We start from the raw sequence: 18,868 nt of genomic DNA on the forward strand, positions 1-18,868 counted from the left end.
GGAGAGGCCAGTGTCACTTCAAGGCCCCTGCAGGCCACTAGGCCACACATTATGGATGCTGAGGCAGCAATGGTATGGAGTAGTTTAGCTAAACTCCCAACGAACTCTTAGAAGAAAATAGAGGAGTAAGTTTTCATGACCACAGATTAGGCAATGGTTTCTTTTTTCTCTTTTTATCTTTATTGAGGTAACATTGGTTTACAACATCACATAGCTTTCAGATGTACAACACTGTAATTCAACAACTATATACACTGCAGCATTCTCACCACCAAAATATAGTTACCATCCACCACCATGTAATTGACGCTTTTTACCCATTCTTCCCTCCCCTGAATGGTTTCTTTAAATATGACATCAAAATTCAAGCAACCTAAGAAAATTGGACTTATAAAATTGGATCTATAGATAAAATGGATTTCATCAAAATTAAAAACTTGTGTGCTTCAAAGGATACCATCAAGAAAGTGAAAAGAGAACAATCCACAGACTGGGAAAAATATTCGCAAATCATATATCTGATAAGGGGATTGTATCCAGAATACAGAAAGAACTCTTACAACTCAACAATAAAAAAGATAAGTAGCCCAATTTAAAAATTGGCAAAGAATCTGAATAGGCATTTCTCCAAAGAAGATATAGAAATGCCCAACCAGCACATGAAAAGATTCTTGACATCATCAGTCATTAGGGAAATGCAAATCAAAACCACAGTGCGATGCACCCCCCAGGATGTCTACAGTCAAAAGTCAGAGAACAAGTATTGAAGATGATGTGGAATGATTGGAACCCTCATACACTCCTGGTGGGAATGTAAGATAGCGCAGCTGTTTTGGAAAACCACTGGGCAGTTCCTTAAAATGCCAAACTCAAGGTTAGTGTATGATCCAGCCATTCTGCCCCTGTGTATAATCCAAGACATGAAAACGTGTCCATACAAAAACTTGTATGTGAATTTTCATACCAGTATTACTCATGATAGCCCCAAAGTAGAATTCCCCTGAGGCTGATGGCAGTTTGGTAGGACCCTTAGCCAGAAATTGGAGTGCAACTGCATTTTTGCCCAATTGTATATTAGGACCTCCTATCTGATTATTAAGTCAAGCCCTCAGAATGCTAAACAAGCTTGGTAAGATTCTGCAGATCCTTGTAAACATTTACAGCTTCTGGAACCTTTAGGTACTGAAGGTGGTGAGCTCAACTCTTTAAAGAACTTTCTCTATTGCCTGGCTCTTAAAAAGGAGCCCCAAAGTGGCCACTGTAATTTTAAATCATCCGGGGTCATCTTGCCAGCTGTTTATGGTTATCCCTATTTTAGGGTGCCTTCTCCAAAGTGGCCACAACAAACAAGGTAATTTCTAAAGAGGGTTTGATATGATCACCAAGAAACTCAGTCCCCAAACAGCCTATGCACTTCAGACAAACATTAACACACAATACGATTCTACATATAACACAGACCAGAACACTAGCTAGTTTTTCAGAAGTGACTCAGAATCAGTGCCAGGAGCTACTCAAAACCAGATGGTCAGGGGCAGTTTACAACCAGAGATGTCTTAATCCAGAAGCTATTTCTTCTCCCAAAAGGAAAAAAACACCCTTGGGGTCTGGAGCACTGCAGTAAGAAATGGGAATCCAATCAGTTGAGCCTCTAGACAAAATTGTCTAGGCAGCCACCTAGGGCGTATGAAAAGACCCCATACCCTGCTGGGGGTTCCAGAGACTTGGGCAGGCAGTAACAGGACCTTGTCCCTTCATGGTCACCAATTGTTACTGCACAAAATTGGAGTTTTCTTGCCTGATGTGCAGAAACGGTGAACTAATGATAGAATCAGCCTTTGGGGGAGAAATAAGCTTTATTCTGAGACTCACCTGCAGGAAGTCAGGAGGTGTGCGCCCTCAGATCTGTCTCCCTGAATCAGGATTAGGGGCAAAATTGAAGAGGTTAGGGAGAACAGCGTGGCTCCAGGAAATGCTAGTGGGACAAGTTTTGATTGCTGGGCTTCAAACATTTATGGTAAGGCTTTAAACATTTATGATGAGGTTCTAAATTTTTATGATAGGGCTCTAAATATTTATGATGAGGTGGGGAAGGAATTTTAACACTGGATCTTCCTAAACGAGGGACCCCTTGCTTCTGGTAAGAGTCCAAATTTCCAGTTCTGGTAGTGTCCCCGTGGTCCTTTTGGGTCCGTGGTGAGGAGAATCTTTGGTTTCTCCATCACAGTGTCAGCTTAGGGTCAATCTTCCTCATCAAAAAAAAAAAAAAAAAAAAAGGGCAAAAAGCGCCCCATAGTGGGGAACTGGCGAGGAACAGTTGTGCAGAATGTTGATTGCCCTTCCTCCTACAGGCATTTATTGAGTGCCTACAGGATGCCAGGCACTGCGCTGGGTGCTGCTACCTAAGGCACAACGACCGAGGCAGCCCAGCAGGGAAGCCGTGATTGAAAAGGAGCGGGTCTCAGCGGTCGGCCACGTTTTCCCCTACAGCTAACAGACAGTCCAGCGCGTACACGTCTGCGGACCGAGGGACCGAGGGGAGACGGAGCCGGCCCTGCCCTCCGGGGTCGGGCTGTCGGGAAAGGAACTGTCAGAGGGGCAGGTAGAGGTCACTGTGGGCGCGCCCGTGGGGCGGGGCTAGGGGACCGGGCTAGGGCTGGGGACAGGGGGGCGGGGACAGGGGCCTGGCGGGGAGCGCGCTTTCCCGCGGCAGCGCAGATGGCGGCTCCGGGCGCAGGGCCGGGGCCGGGGGCGTCCCCGGGGCCGGAGGCGGCCCTGCAGAAGCTCGCGCTGCGGCGGAAGAAGGTGCTGAGCGCCGAGGAGATGGAGCTGTACGAGCTGGCGCAGGCGGCGGGCGGCGCCATGGACCCCGATGTGTTCACAAGTGAGCGGGAGCGGGAGCGGGCGCGGGCGCGGGCGGGGCTGCGCGCTCGGCGACCCCCGACCCTCTAGCTCTCCCCCGCACTGCCCTTGTCGGACCCCCTTGAGGCCCAGCGTAGAGTCGGGGTCTTGAGGGAGGCGGCTACGCCTGCCCGCTCTGGCCGAGCAGCCTGGCCCGGGCGAGGAGGCTCCTTGCGCAGCGCGTCTGTCTCTCCAGGATCCTGCTTGACCTGCTGAAGCTGAACGTGGCGCCCCTCGCCGTCTTCCAGATGCTCAAGTCCATGTGTGCCGGGCAGAGGCTGCCGAGCGAGTCCCAGGCCCCCGCGGCCGTGTCACTGCCCACATCGAGCGCGCCTGAGACGAGAGGTCAGATTTGGGCCCGGTGCTCCCTGCCCCTGTAGCCCCGGCGGCGAGGTGGCGGGGGTTTGGGGGTGGGGATGGAGGGGACGGCAGCGCCCAGCCCTGCGCCGGCTTGGCCTTCAGTGGCCAGGCCTTTCTGCTGGTCTTCTCCCAGGACCCGCTGGGTCAGCCAAGGGCTCGCCCCTGGGGCTCCGGTCTCCAGCTTCGGCTTGGTTGCCGCCCTTGAGAGAGCACTTGCAGATTGGGTGGCCGCAGAGCGGGTGCCCCAGGGAGGCCCAGTGGGCTAGGCCTCATCTGGGGCTTTTGCTGCCCCAGCCTCTTCTCGCCTCTGGGCTCCTGCCTTCATCCCACAAACACGGGAACGAGACCTCTTTGGTCTTTGGGGGCTCGGCCCTGCACCTCCCGCCCTGGGGCTACACCCTGCTGCTCCTGCTCAGCTCCGTCGTGTTTCTGCTCAGTCTCCTTGTCCTGGGGGCCCACCAGCAACAGCGCCGGCAGGACACCTTTCAGGTACTTCCTCCAGCCAGCACCCCTCACTCTCAGCCCAGCCAGCTCCCTTCGCCCCTTTCTCCTCTGCTGTGGCAGGATGCACCAGGGCTCACGGGGTGGGGGAGGCCGGTACCCCATCCCCCTCTTTCTGCATGGCAAGCGGGCCCTTGATTCCAGAATCCGCAGAGGCAGAGAAAGGCTCCGTGGACTCCTGAGAAATCAGGCCCCAGGCCAGCAGCCCTGCCCTTGCCCCCTCAGGTTCCCATGGTGCCCCTGATTCCAGCAGCGAGTATCCTCCTCAACGTCTTCCTCATGCTGCATCTGAGCTATCTGAACTGGCTGCACTTCTCCGTCTGGCTGCTGATTGGTGAGTAGGGACCAGGCTGGGACCCTGGGTTGGCTGCAGGAGGAAGCAAGCAGGGAAGCTGGGCTGGGACCTGCCCCTCAGGCTTGTGCCATCCTTACAGGACTTGTGGTGTATTTTGTCTACGGCATCTGGCACAGCAAGGAGAACCAGCGGGAGCTGCCGGGGTTGACTGCCACACATGGCAGCCTAGAGGAGACAGTGCAGGCCCTGCAGCCCCTCGGCCAGGCCCCTGCCCATGAGCCTGGCCACATGGAGCAGCCTGCCAGTCTATGAGGACCGCTGGGGGCCTGCCTGCCCTCCCCTACCTCCTCAGGAGGCTGGGGGTGGGTGGCAGCCCCTTCTATCCGGGGCAGCTCGGGTTTGCAGGCCTGTCCATGCCAAAGGGTCCTCAGGACCTCAGACCTTAGCCCAGATGCTGAACTTCGAGTCTTTGGGAGTGGGCCACGGCCACTTCTGGTGGTGGACTCTGCCCAGCACCTTCCAGGTTATGACCAACTCCAGCTACCTGAGCAGGTGGAGTAGGGTGGGCAGGGAAGAGGCCTGCAGCTCTAGGCACCCAAAGTAATAACTGCTCAGCCACCCACATGGCCTGCTGCTGTGTCCACTGTGGCATCTTTTGTGGCACTGAGTCCTCACCTGACTCCGGGAACCAGGTGATTGTTCCCAATCCACTGCAAATGTACCGAGGTTCTATAAGGGGGAAGCACCAGTACAGGGAGAGCTCAGAGTTTGGGACATGGCCAGGCCTGTGACCCAGGGTCCTGCCCTCAAGGCAGTGCCACTGGCCAAGCTCAGAGGGGACCTAACACACACCAGACACAGATGGGTCCATGACAGGGAAGGGGCAGGCTCCCCACATGTCCCCTTGGGAGTGGATCCAGAGAGCAGAGCCTAGACCCCAAGAAGGCTGCCTAGAAAGGGCAGCGGAGTTCTGGGGTTCCATGAGTTTCCCAGGGCTTCTAGACTGCAGAGCGTGTGCCTCAGGCCCCGGGATGTAGAGCCCCACCTGCCCAGGTACATGCATACTTAGGCACAGGCCCACATGGCCCACACGACTCCCCTGGGGGGGAAAACCCCCATGCAGACTAAGGCAACAGCTATTTTCAAGCTCAGGGCCTGCAGCTCCAGCTGCCTCTCTCCCTGCCACCCCATCAGAGCTTTGTGATAACAGCTCGGGGTGGGACACACACGTGCAGGTGGGTGCACGAGCGCCTGGGCCCCACCTAGTGGCTGTGGAGCCTGATCCTGGGGGGTCCCCAGGCCCACCCTGCACCCTCACTGGTCTCTCCAAGGCCATGCTACATCTACCGTAGACGCCTCCGACTCCCTGTTCCTGCCTGTGAGGACTACACAGGAAGCTGCTGGTTCTGGCAGCTTTACTCCTCGACTCTGCAGCCTTGACATCAGCTTTCTCTGGGCCCCGAGGACAACGAGGCACACGTGATCTCGCTCCAATAATCAGGCCTCAGGGCCATGAACTCTCACCCCACCCCTTCTGACCCCACCTCCCATGGACACTACTCTGGGGATTGAGAGGCAGCAGGGACCCCAAGGTTTTGCTAGGCTCCAGGTTCCAGGTGATTCCAGGTGCTTCCCAGCCTGGGCTGCAGCCTTAGGCCTCCCCAACCTGGCCCATGTCACCCCACCAGCAAGCTGCCAACATGACCTGGTCACCAGGGACCCATGAGAAGGCAGCCCCTTACCTCCCTGGAGTGGGTACCCCCCAAATCCCTGCCCCTCCCTGGGACCAAGAGAGGGCTGGACTGCTGCAGCCCCCGTCCCTCCCCTCCTGACCGTGGGCCCGGGGACATGGGGAAATTCTCCAGCATGCAGGACTCAGGCCCCCGGGAGGATGCCAGAGCCAGAACCAGGCCACCCTGCCGGGGGCTTCCCTGGACTCTGTTACAGGCATTGTCTCTGGCCCCTGGGCTGCACCTGGAGTCTTGGTCAGAGCATGGTCCCTGTGCAGTTGCCTCAGGCTGAGGTGGCCAACTGCCCAGACATGCTCTCAGGTGTGACCTTGGCCAGCAGTGACATGTGCAGATATATAGCCTCCCCACCCCTTGGCTCCCAATAGCTTGGTGAGCAGCTTCCTGGGCATTGGGTTGGGAGTCACCAAGGAGACAGATAGAAGGTCCCAAAGGACCCCATGCCCACCAACTCAGCCCCTCTACCCTCCTCCCCATTCAGCCCCCCACAGCCCAAGGGCTGCCACAAGGAAGGGGCTGGTGCTCATAAGCTGAGCAGGTAAGGGCCCAAGAAGTGCCTGGTATCCTAGGGGGGGTTAGATCACCTGCTCCCTGCACTCGTCATTCCATGGATGAGGCCCAGAGCTGGGAGGGGCCCTGCCCTAGGACCCCAGGACCAGAACAGCTGAGACAACTCTTGTCAGGCTTCTTTCTCCCCCACCTTGGACTCTGGCTGCACAGACCCCCATGCAGGGTAGCTGAGAGGGCAGGGGTTCTACCTGTGGTGGGAGGTCTGGGAGCCGGGCAGGGCCGGAGTTAACCACAGCCAGGGTGGTGGACAGCTGGAGAGCAGGGAGCTGTGGGGAACACTCGAGACAGAGCCCGGGAGAGCGTTCTCCAGCCCCAACAGGAGCCCCACTGTTTCCCTGCAGGTCTCCATACAAAACTGGCTTCTGTGATCCCCAGGGAGCACCCCGCCGAGGCTGGAGCTGGGGGAGTGACAGTCAGTGTGGGAGCTGAAGGGTAGGATTTTTTCCCCCACCCCCTGCCCTGGGCCTGCTAGGGCTTCATCCATGAGTCCGCTAGGCAGGGCCCCCACCCTTGCCAGCCCCTATCTCTCCCCCCAACTCTCAACCCCCAACCAGCAGAGAAAGGCTACAGGCCTCAGGAAAGGGCGAATGAGTGGGTGCCAGGGCCACCCTGGTGACAGTGTCCAGCTCCCCGCAGGTGGGGGTAGGTAAGGGGCAGGCTCTGCTTGTCCTGGGACCCTGCCCTGGGTGTCAGGGACACTTATACTGGCACAGTGCCACTCTATACGGCACCAGCCCCGGATCTCACAGGTCCTGCGGGTCCCATTGAACACCACACACTGACCCGTGTTTATGCCTTGAAAACACAAGGCAAACTCCGGGCCCTTCAGTCTCCACAGGGTCTGGGAAGGGAGTGGCAGGGGGCTGTCAGCAGAAAGAAGAGATGCAGAGGCACCACCAGGCCTGCACGCTGGAGCCACCCGGGGTCCCAGCATGGCCCCTTGAACCCCCATCCCAGTGGAGGTGCCGGAAGACAGAGCCCTCAGCTATGTGGCTGTGCATTCCCATCTCCCCTTCAGAACAGTCCTCGTCAGCCCAGCAGGTCCCCAGTGGATGGAGGGTGCTGAGGTGGTGAGAGAGCAGAGCTGTCCAGGGCCAGGAGGTGTCTCCCCTTCGTGGGATGCTCGGTAGTGTCAGTATTTTTTTTTCCCATGTGAGTCATTCTAATAGATGTGTGGTGGTACCTCAGGGTGGCTCTAATTTGCATTACCCTACTGCCTAATGCAAATCGAACATTATTTGTTGAGTTATTTGCCAACATCATATCCTCTTTGCTGAAATGTCTATTCATGTCTTTTGCCTGTTTTGGGGAGGGAGTGGGTTGTTTATTGTTTAGTCTGGAGAGTTCTTTGTATACTCTGGACACAGTTGTCTTAGTCTGCTCATACCACAGACTGGTTGACTTAACAGATATTTCTTTTCTCGCAGTTCTTGAGGCTGGAAGTCAGATATTAGGGTGTCAGCATGGTTAGGTTCTAAGGAGAGCTCTTTTTTCTGTCTTGCAGGTGGAACCTTCTCACTGTGTGTTCACATGACCTCCTCTTTGTGGGTGAGGGGTGGTAGGGGAGGCAGAGGAAGACAGAGACATAGAGCTTTCTGGTGTCTCTTCTTTGAAGAGCACTGATTCCGTCATGAGAGCCCCATCCTCCTGACGTCATCTAGCCCTAATTACCTCCCGAAAACCCCTTCTCCAAATACCGTCACATTTAGAGTTAAGCGTTCAACATAGGAATTTTGAAGGTAGGCACAAAATATCAGTCCATTGCATTCTGCCCCTGACCCCCCAAAATTCATGTCCCTCTGCTATCAAAAATACATTCATTCCATCCAAATAGCCCCAAAGGCCTTAACTCATTCCAGCATCTCTAAGGTCTAAAGTCCAAAATCTCATCTAAGTATCATTTAAATCATGTATGGATGAGACTAGAGCTACGATTCATCCTGAGGCAAAATTCCTCTCCAGCTGAGAACCTGTGAAACTAGACAAGTATTGTGCTTCCAAGATACAATGATGGGACAGGCATAGAACAGACTTTCCCATGCCAATAGAGAAAGACCAAAAATAAACGTCTGTGATGCTCTAAAAGATTGGAAAGACATTGAGATTCATGGAAGGCTACACCCAACAACTGAGGGTACACATTCTTTTCAAGTTCACATGGAACATTCCCTAAGAGAGACTACAGGCTCAACAATAAAATGCGCCTCAAAACTATTAAAGAAGAGGACTCTGAGTGTGTTATTTTGACCATAAGAGAATTAAATTAGAAATTAATAATAGGTATCTGAAAAATGGCCAAATATTTTGAAGTCAAGCAACATGCTTATAAAAAACCTGTAGGTCAAAGAAGAAGTGACGTTGGAAATGAGAAACTCTTTTGAACTGAGAGATGATTGAAAAGCCACATATCAAAACTGATAGGATGAGGCTGAAGAAGATCTTAGAGGAACGTTTCTATCTCTAAATGCTTATAATAGAAAAGAAGAGAGGAATTAGATCAATATTTGGAGCTCCCACTTTGAGAAGATGGGAAAGTAAAGTGACGTATGCCAAAGTAGGCAGGAGGAAGTACACAGTAAAGCAAAACACTGGAACACAGAAAGTGGAAAACACAGAATCAATCAAGAGAATCAACAGAAGCAGAAGGTAGTTCTGCAAAAAGATTGATAAACTTGACCTACCTCTAGCAACACTCATTAAAGACAAGAAAGAGAGGGAGGGAAAGAGAGAGGAATTAACAGTCTCAGGAAATAAAGACAGGATATCACAGCCCTCAAACCAAGAGGATTATTCTGAGGCTTTGAAAGCTAAGTGAGGAACTCCTGCTAGTGTTTGCCCACCTTGATTTTCAAATTCTTTGGGGTCAATGACTCATTTTTACCTTCTTTTTTCTCCTTTTTTGAACTGGAATGTCTCTAATTTTTATCCAATGCCTGTCCCACCAATTGTCTATTGAGAACAGATCTCAAGACGGAGAGGAATTGTGCCCAGGAGCTGTACCTGATAGATTCTATTCAGGAGCCTCAGCAGCACCTGATGTGGACATTGTCATGGGATGAGACTTTAGGAACCTTAAGAAGGTGTGAATGTATTTTGTATTTGGGATCTCTGGGGGCCAAAGGGCACATTGTGCTAGGCAGAATTTCTAGACTGGCCTCCCAAATACGTCTCACCCTAATCCCAGAACCTGTGAAGGAGATGAGATATCAGTCCTGTGATTATGATGTTATATGGCACAGTTCTCTTTAGGATGGGGTGATTATCTGGGTGGGCCAGGCCTAATCACATGAGTTCTTAAATGCAGAGTTTTCTCTGGGTGGTAGGAGAAGACAAAGCCAGAGACATTCGGAGCATAAGAAGGACTCGATGCCACATTACAGCATAGAGGATCTGAGGAAGGAGAAAGCCACCTGAGAAAGAATGCAGACAGTCTGTAGAAGCAGAGAATGGCTCCTGAATGACAATCAGCAAGGAAACAGGGACCTCAGTCCTTCAACTGCAAGACACTGAATTATGCCAATGCAGGAATGACCTTGGAAAGGGACGCTGAGTCTGGGTGAGAATGTAGCCAGCCATCACCTTGATTTCAGCCCTGAAACCCTTAGCAGAGAACCCAGGCACATCATCCCAGATCCTGACCTACAGAGTCCACGATAATAAATGGGCATTGTTTTAAACAGCTGTGTTGGTGGTCATTTGTTACACAGCAATAGAAAACTAACACAGATGCTGTCTCTATTCTGCTGAGTTTCTGTCGTCAGATACACATAATCTGATGCCGGCAGGAGCAAAAATGTCTGCAACCACAGGGTAAGTCCTGCATGCACGTTTGTGTGACTTGTCCTGACCCAGTGCCTCTTGAGGAACACCATGAAAGTCATTTCAAACTCTCAAGGAATGGCTCTTCACACAAACCTCTGAAAAAATTAAAAAGATGCAGAGCTTAATTCTAAATTGACATTATCTGAGAAGTCATCATCCATTTCTATTTCCTATGTCAAATTTATGCAATCTCCTTGTACACTGGAGCTCACCTGCCAAGATTTTAAAGCAAGGACCACTTACTGGCACACACAAAATTCTTCCATGACAACAAAAACCTCCAGTCTTATTAAATTTCCCCAAATAATTGAAAGTGCCACCAATGCAACCCCACCACCCATTGTCATGAAAAATAGGGAAAAAGGGAAAAGATCCATTGTTGAAAGACCCGCCTTAACAAACCTTTAAACTTGAAGGCCTAGTTTTCTGATTTTTATTTTTCTCGTGCCCAGTCATGCGGGCCTCGCTCCATGGGATGGATGGTCCCCAGTTCACTGGGCTCTCTCTGGGAGGAAGTCAGGTTAACCAAACGACAAGTCTCTCCTGTGAATCAGTCCCTCATCCACAAAATCCAGAAGGACATGTGAAGCCAACAAACACTGTCATCCCCAGCAAGCAATGAGTTTGCAGTGCTATCTGCTGCCAGCTTATCTAACAGAACAGAGATGACAGAGATAGCAGATAACAGAGAAAAAAAGGGTATCCTGGTTTCAGCTTTTCCAGGGTGCCAGTTAGTTGGGCTACTTGCCCAGAGTCCAATTCTGTGGTAACTCCTGTGGGCAAATCTCCCAACAGGGGTTGATTGTTGGCAAAAAAAATTGCAGGTCCTGGTACTATGCATGTTGGCAAGAGGTTGGAGAAAAGAATATTCTCATAAACGGTGAGACTGTGACCTGGTCCCACTTCTTTGCAGGGCACTGAGGAGGGAGTTAGCAAAAGGGAGAAACGCACGAGTACTTTGATCAGGCAATTCCATTACAAGGAACCTCTCCTAGAGAAGAGTGCTAGCGAGGAGGGATATATGTGTAAGGGGCTCCCCTCCAGCACTGTTTGTAACCGTAAACGTTGAAACCAATTTCACGTCCATCAACTGGGGAACGTTTCAATGCATAATGACCAGTCCACACCATGAAAGGCTACGCAGTCATTTAAGAGAACACAGGAGATAATGAAAATGCTGAGTGATGGGCTGACAAGAACTCCTGTATAGTGAGTATTTACTATGTGCCAGACACTGGGCTCTGATAAGGTCAAATTTTACTAGAGCCTTGTGATCCTGGGGAATAGGGCAGGTTAAGAAATCCTGGGACCCTTTGCATCCTGGTCAGTATGGCTGACTGCAAAGAACTGCCCTTTCCACGTGACTCAGATGACACACATGGACACCTTCCTTGTCTACTTATGACAAGGCCAGACACAGACCCTCCCATTTCCACTCTTTGCTTCACACATGATCAGCTGAACTGCTGGAGACACTAACCGATTAGAACAAAATGATTGTTAATCCAACTCTGGTTAAGTCTCTCTCCTTCCTCCAAGCCCCGGAATTCTGACCCGTCTGCAGCCTGAACTGAGTGTAGGCTGGTCTCAGGATGGCACATTCCCTGATCTGCTGTCTAATCAAGCCCCTTTCATCTTACATGTCCACACCTGGCTCTTCTCCCCTTGCTTACTGCCCCCATAAAAGGAAGCTCTTTTGTCTGACCCTTGAGACACTTGCAGATCTTACAGTCAAGGCTAGACTACTTCGCATGTAACTTGTTTGGTTAGATTTCAGTTGCAATCTACATTCTTTTTTTTTTTAAGATTTTATTTTTCCTTTTTCTCCCAAAGCCCCCCGGTACATAGTTGTGTATTTTAGTTGTGGGTCCTTCTAGTTGTGGCGTGGGGGATGCCGCCTCAGCATGGCTTGATGAGCGGTGCCATGTCCACACCCAGGATCCAAACCAGCGAAACCCGGGGCCGCCAAAGCAGAGCACACGAACCCAACCACTCAGCCACGGGGCAGCCCCTCTGCATTCATTGTGACATAACTATAAAACTAAATGAAATTTTCAGAAATTTCACCTCTTGACATTGAAAACACAATGCAACAAATGAACCCAACTGTGTATCCCTGTTGTAGAACAGCCATGTGGATTAGAACTCTTCCAAGAGACTCTCAAACACAATAATTTATCTGTACTCCAAGAGAGTGACAAAACCAGAAGCCACTTTCCTCAAGCGTGTTATTAGTGGTGGTGTTGCTATTGTCTGTATTGTTTTGTTTATCTAAATGAGGGGAAAAAGTAAATGAGACATTTTGGGATATTCTAATTCTATTACTCCCAGTGTCCTTTAAAACAAAAAATGCTCAGTGTTAGAGAAAGGAGATTCAGGTGAAAGATAGACAGCCGATAAAATCCTGCTAGTGGCAGCCCCGTTGCCTAGTGGTTCAGTTTGGCGTGTTCGGCTTCAGCAGCCTGCGTCCAGTTCCCGGGTACGGACCTACACCACTTACCTGCCAGTGGCCATGCTGTGGCAGTGGTTCATATACAAAAGAGGAACATTGGCGAGAGATGTTCGCTCAGGGTGAATCTTCTTCAGCAAAAAAAGAAAAAACCCCTGTAGTTCCAAATTAGAATTGGCAGTGTTGGTGAATATATGGGAGTACATGAATCCGTATGAACATAAATGCGCATTTCCTAGTTCTGTCCACTGGAAACTAATGAATGGCAATGAGTACCTCTAGGATACACAGTTGGATCTGGCAAGACCATTATGCACAAAAAGAAACCAGAGTTTGTTAAAGAAATGGCTGAGTCCAGGAAGGAGCAGTAAATATTCAAGATGAGATAGAAACACCTTGTCATACTGATATCAGGAGAGGTCTCAGAGAGTATTAGCATGTTATCAAAAGGATTAAGGGGCCAACTTGAGCTCACATTCTTTGCTGAAAGGGAGGATAATTGGAGCATCAGTAAGGACCATATTGCAATGGATTGAACTGCTTCTATGTGTCTGAATCCTAGAGTTCATGGCAACCCAGAAAAAGAAAAAGAAAGGAAGCTAACTGGTGACCACAGAGGGTGCTAGGGGACCAGCTCATTTAGCTGCAGTTCTCTTTACAGACTGTGCCGTTAAATGACTGACTAGTTATTTAGGGGAAGTTTCTCTTTCTACAAGTGTCCCAGGTAATAAGACCTGATGATGGACTATCACCAGTTTGCTCCGCGTCATCACTGAATGGACCTGGGCCTTGCACATGAAGGGCTGCTAACACCATTAGAAGAGGCACACAGGATGTGACATGTCCCCTGATGGAAGAGCACACACCGCTTTTGAGGAAGTCTTGTCACCCTATCAAACATGAATCCGATCAGTGTCTGCATCTGCGGATCCAACACAGTGGCCACAAGAAACGTGTGGCTATTGAACATTTGCAATGTCGCTAGGGGTGCAGAGGAGCTGAATTTTAATTTTATTGAATTTATAACATTTATATGTAAACTTACAAACTGAAGACAGGTAGAATGTTATTTTATTAGACCCAACTGTGTAAATTTCGTTTCCCTCAACAGTAGCAGTGTACAAGATGAGCCTTTTGTTTTGTTGACTGCTCGTACATGTTAGTTTCCAAGGTGGCTACTAAGTTTTTTCCTTTTTTAGAGATTGGCACCTGAGTTAACATCTGTCGCCAATCTTCTTTTTCTTTCTTCTTCTTCTTCTTCTCCCCCCAGCCCCCCAGTACAAAGTTGTGTGCTCTGGTTGTAGGTCCTTCTGGTCGTGTGATGTGGGACACCACCTCAGCATGCCCTGATGAGCAGTGCCATGTCCGTGCCCAGGCTCTAAACCAGCGAAACCCTGGGCCACCAAAGGGGAGCGTGGGAACTTAAGCACTGAGCCAGATGGCCGGCCCTACATTCATTAAATTACATTTGACATTTGGCCCTGCGTTGTCTTTCTATCAGACAGCACTGCTCCAGATTCTACCACCCACTGAGAGGAAGTGTGGAGGACAGAGGAACGTGTTAAAGTGTATCCGGGGACAAAATCAGCCAAATTCCGACTGCGGGAATGCTACAGAACAAACACTTCAGTTTCATCACAAATAATTGACAAAAGAGGAGAGAACAAGAGTGAGAGGAAGAGAGAGAGTGAGAGAGAGAGAGAGAGAATGAGGGAGAACCTGTATATGCAAGAGGCTTAAAGACATATCCACTGATCATAGTTTGTGGATTTTTTTTGCATATTGACTCAAAGAAACCAACCTAAAAACAACAATGGGATAATTGAACACTGTCTATTTCATGATATTAAAGATTTTAAATTATTTACTGAATAATTGTAATACTATCATGATAATACTTTCAGAAAGAGTCATCATTTATGGAAACATTCTGTTATAATTACAGATGAACATGATGTGTGGGGTTTGTTTTAAATAATATAGGAAAAGGGATGTCAGCGGGATTGTATTAAAACAAGTTGAGCCTTCAGGTGATAATTGTTGAAGCTGGTCGATGAAGATGGGGATGTTCCCTTGTAGAATTCCATTTCTGTGTACTATAGAAAGTCTGCATTTGACAAGAATGGTAGCGAGTACAGGTCCACCTAGGATGACGGCAGCTGAATTTCTCAGCATTATTTCAAAGGACTAGGAGTTGACATGGAGAGTTGTAAAAGAAAAATCCAGTTCATTCCTCCTGTGTTTTTCTTTCCCGTGTGTCTCCTTTATTCGTCACACAAAACACTTCACCTCTGACACTTCCGGTCACCAAATGTTTGGGTTTTTTCCCACACCAAGCAATTCTCCAGGACACCAACTAGGTGTCCCACAATTTCACTCAATTCGGACACTGTCTCCCTGGAGATAGTGTCAAATCCCACAGATAAAGGGCTCAGTCCCACAAGAATGTTCCCACCCCACTTCACATGCCAATTGCATGTAGTAGGTCCTCAGGCTACCCACAACTTCTGTCCCACTTGGCTACAAAGCAGAAGATCCTGCAACCCCTTCCTCAGGTTTGGTTAACCAATGCAAAGCCAGATGAAGACACACGTAGGGTGAGGTCCAGAAGGGTCGTGAGTATAGGAGCTTCTGTCTTCGTGGAGCTGGGTTGCCTCACCCTCCTGGTGTGAATATGTACACCACCCTGGAAGACCTCCGAACCCCTGACTACTGGGATGATTTAGAGGTTTCTTTCCATAGGAAAGGTCAATTATTAACTCCATTTTCAGTCCCTGTCCCCTCTCTGGAGGGTGGGGCGTGGGCTAAAAATTCCAAGCTTCTAATCATGGCTGGGTCTTTCTGGTGGTCACCCCTAGCCAGGAGCCATCCAGGAGACCACCCAGAGTCACCTCAATAGAACAAAAGCCGCTCCTGGTGCTCCTGTCATTTAGAGATTTACAAGGGTTTTCAGAGCCCTGTGTCAGGGATGGGGTCAAAGACCAAATATTAGCAAAAGATTTGCTCCTTTCTTATCACTTATGAAACTACCAAGGTTTTAGGAGTTGTGTGCCAGGAACCAGGAGCAAAGAAAATAGTTTCCATTGTCTCACAAGAGTCCAAAACACCACTCATAAACTTCTACCCGAACCACCAGGGGCCAGAGAACACTGTGGACTCAAGTGGCTTCCACTGAGCCAGGTCTGGGGGCCACACAGCAGGGGAAGGATCAGCAAAGACCACGCACATAGAGGAGAGGACAGCAGGGAGGGCCTGCTCAGGAGGGAACACAGGGAAATCCTCCACAGAAAGGGACTGTCATAAACTCAGAGCAGGCCTGAGACCAGGGCCACCACAGCTCTGGCTACTGGGGAATTGAAAGGAAGGGCTTCCACAGTGCAGAGGACCAGAGGTGACAATCTTGGAGAGGCACAATTGCTGGGGCCAGGGAGAGACCTGGAAGAGGACGTAGTGTCTTTGGAGGCTTGTGGGGAAGGAAAGAATGAAGCAAGTGGTAGAAATGAAAGGTCCTACTGGAAGAAAATAGATTCCCCAAATCCAGAAGACACAGCCCGCCTATCCCCAACCTCACGTCTCTTAGACGAATTGCACCAAAGAGAGGGATCCAGACCTAAGAAATGGACTAAGCCAAACAAATCACTCATCCGTTCCTAGAGAGAATGTTTGTTTCTCGTTCAGTAAACCTAAGCATGTTAACGGGAAAATCATGTAGCAGACAGGTGTTCTCAGATGATGGAAGAAAAAACCAGAACTAGAGAGTCAGAGAGTTCAGCTCATGAAACAATTCCCCTCAAAAGCAATGAGCAAACATAGGATCACTGTAAAATGCCATCCTGAACTGAATTCAATGTTCCTGACAAAGCATTTGTGGATACGAAGAAACAAAACTTCACATAAGAAATACTCAAAAGAGAACTGGGTACGAAACAGGAAATGAGAAGTTAGAATTGGCAGAACCAAGGAAAAAAATGAAGAAAAAGAAAACTCTCTGAAAAAAGGCTAAATGGCAAGGTTCATAAGGGCAACATATTTGTTCAAAATTATAAGAGACATTGAATAAAGAAAGTATCAAGCAGAACAAAAGCGAAGAAAAGATATTGAGACAGGATCAGAGAGAAAATCATAGATTCCTGGGAGAAATTGACTGGAATGGTCAACTCCAAGTTCTATCCTCTTAGAACCAAAAGACTTGAAAAAAAGAAAAACAAATTCCTCTCAAGTTCCAGACATTCCCAAAGTTCCCCACCCCTCAAAGCCAGTTCACACACAACTGGGAGAAAATGGATTTACATTCTCCATCCCAACAGAACATACAGAGCAAGACAATGTTTTTAAAAAACTGAGTAAGAGTCATTGTGGGCAAGTCCTTCACATTCCGCCAAGCTGTCCGTGCATCAGGCAGCATAATAAGAGAGTTGAACATGCAACCCCCGGGGAGTCCTGATTCCATCACGGGAAGTCTTTGAGGGACCAACTCTACCCAGTAAGAGATGACGGAGGAAATGTGATTCATGGGGGAAGCTTTAGCACATAAGTATGAACAGGAGGAACAAGAAGATTTCTATTGACTTAAATCCATATCCAACAAAATCAATCCTGAGTATAATGGATTACGCTAATGCATGTGAAAAATTCACGAGTCCACAGTGACAGTCACAACAGAAACTTTAATGGTATGAAAGGGGGAGGGAAGGTTCTTTTCCACAGCACTGGGCCAGCAACTACAAGTATAGAGGAATGACAAAATTAGAAAATGTGCAGTGTACAAACAGGAATACGATAAGTGACACACAGCAGGGCTCATTAATGATGGTAAAAATTTTAGAGAAAGATCTTTAGAGAAGAGGATATTCATCCACTCTCAAAGTACCACTCACCAAATTGCTAATGATAGAAAGAAAAAAAAGGCCTCTTTACAATGAACCGATCTCGTGGGCCCTCCAGAACAAAGTGACCAATGCTAGTCACACAGTAACGGTGGTGGATAAACTGGACATCCTTGGTCTCCAGGGGGCTGCGCTAGGACGCTCACAGCAGAAACTAACTGTACAGTGTTCTTGGCACAAGGGTGAGTCTGAATTTCATCAGGAGGAAACGGTCAGACAACTTCAGAATGCAGACCACTGAGCCAGACGACTGACCTGTCCCCTGCAAACAAGGCCACATCACCACCACCACAGACAACCACAAAAAGGTGAGGAGATATTTTTGGTCCCAAAGGACTAAAAAAACACAATAACGTAATCCTTTCAGTCCTTTGGAAGCGAAAATATCTCTTCTCCTCTTTGTGGTCGTCGTCTTTGTGGTGGCACTGACTGTTGGAAGAAAGGTCAGTTGTCTTGTTCAATGGTCTACGTTCTGCAGCTGTCTGATAACGACCTCATTATGAAATTCAGCCTGCTCATTCTCAACAAGAACACTGCGCGGTTACTGCTGTCTGCTCCTAGCACAGCCCTGCTGGTGGCAAAGAACGTCCGGATCGACACGTTGTCCTTGCCCACTTGCTCCTGATTCTGGTTACGTAAGGGATGGGAATGGAGAGGAGCGAGGGGTAAGGTCTCTCAGAACCGTGTGTGCATCTAGGCATTGGGCTCCTTCGCGATGTCCCACAACTGGAGGCTGAGGGGCTGGGATTGCTCCCATCGAAGCAGGCTTTTGGATTAAACATCGTGCAGAGTGGTTTGTGCTTGTGATGTGGATTCTCAGCAAAGGATCCCTCTGGTGTTCTGTTTGGGCTGCAGCTGGATTGGCTGTTTTAGATGTGTTGCATCAAGTGGAAAAGCGACTTTTCATAATGGGGTTTCTTCTTTTCTTGGTTTTGGAAGTTCTTGGTATCTGAGAGAGAGAGAAAAAACAAGCCAGTGTGAGTCTTTGTCAGGTCCTGCTGTGAGCTGAGCCTGGAGGGCTGGCTACATGGTGACAGAGGCCAGGAGCCAGCTGAGCTCCTACTGGGAGGAGGAGCTGAAGGGGAAAGGGAGATCCAAAGTTAGAAGAAGAACCTCCCTAAACTTCCATCCAGTCTGCGGTGCAGGATCCAGGGAGCCCTGTCCTCGCCCACCAGGAGCTGGTGACGTCCAAGCTCAGAGCTGCTGCAGAGCCCTAGCCAGATCCCCACCACCCTGTCCTCAGCACCCACTTCACTCCTGAATCCCCTTCGTCTGGAGCAAAGGGATGGTTGTCTCACACCTCCCAGGGAGGGATGTGCTCAGCATCCATCACACA

General features: G+C 49.4%; 1 protein-coding gene across 1 annotated transcript in view; it reads left to right on the forward strand.

The window, feature by feature from the left end:
• LOC124227143 (mitotic-spindle organizing protein 2A-like) overlaps positions 1-5,410 on the forward strand; it is a 38,976-nt gene extending 33,566 nt beyond the window's left edge. Inside the window, exons 2-6 of the mRNA XM_046641030.1 lie at positions 2,681-2,884; positions 3,098-3,246; positions 3,724-3,750; positions 3,988-4,096; positions 4,197-5,410. Of these exons, the coding sequence (XP_046496986.1) occupies positions 2,681-2,884; positions 3,098-3,246; positions 3,724-3,750; positions 3,988-4,096; positions 4,197-4,335 (628 nt within the window). The 3' untranslated portion in view covers positions 4,336-5,410. The remainder of the gene's footprint in view (positions 1-2,680; positions 2,885-3,097; positions 3,247-3,723; positions 3,751-3,987; positions 4,097-4,196) is intronic.
• The last annotated feature ends 13,458 nt before the right edge of the window (positions 5,411-18,868 follow it).

This window comes from Equus quagga, chromosome 15 (genome assembly GCF_021613505.1).
Source record: "Equus quagga isolate Etosha38 chromosome 15, UCLA_HA_Equagga_1.0, whole genome shotgun sequence".
Lineage (NCBI taxonomy): Eukaryota > Metazoa > Chordata > Mammalia > Perissodactyla > Equidae > Equus > Equus quagga.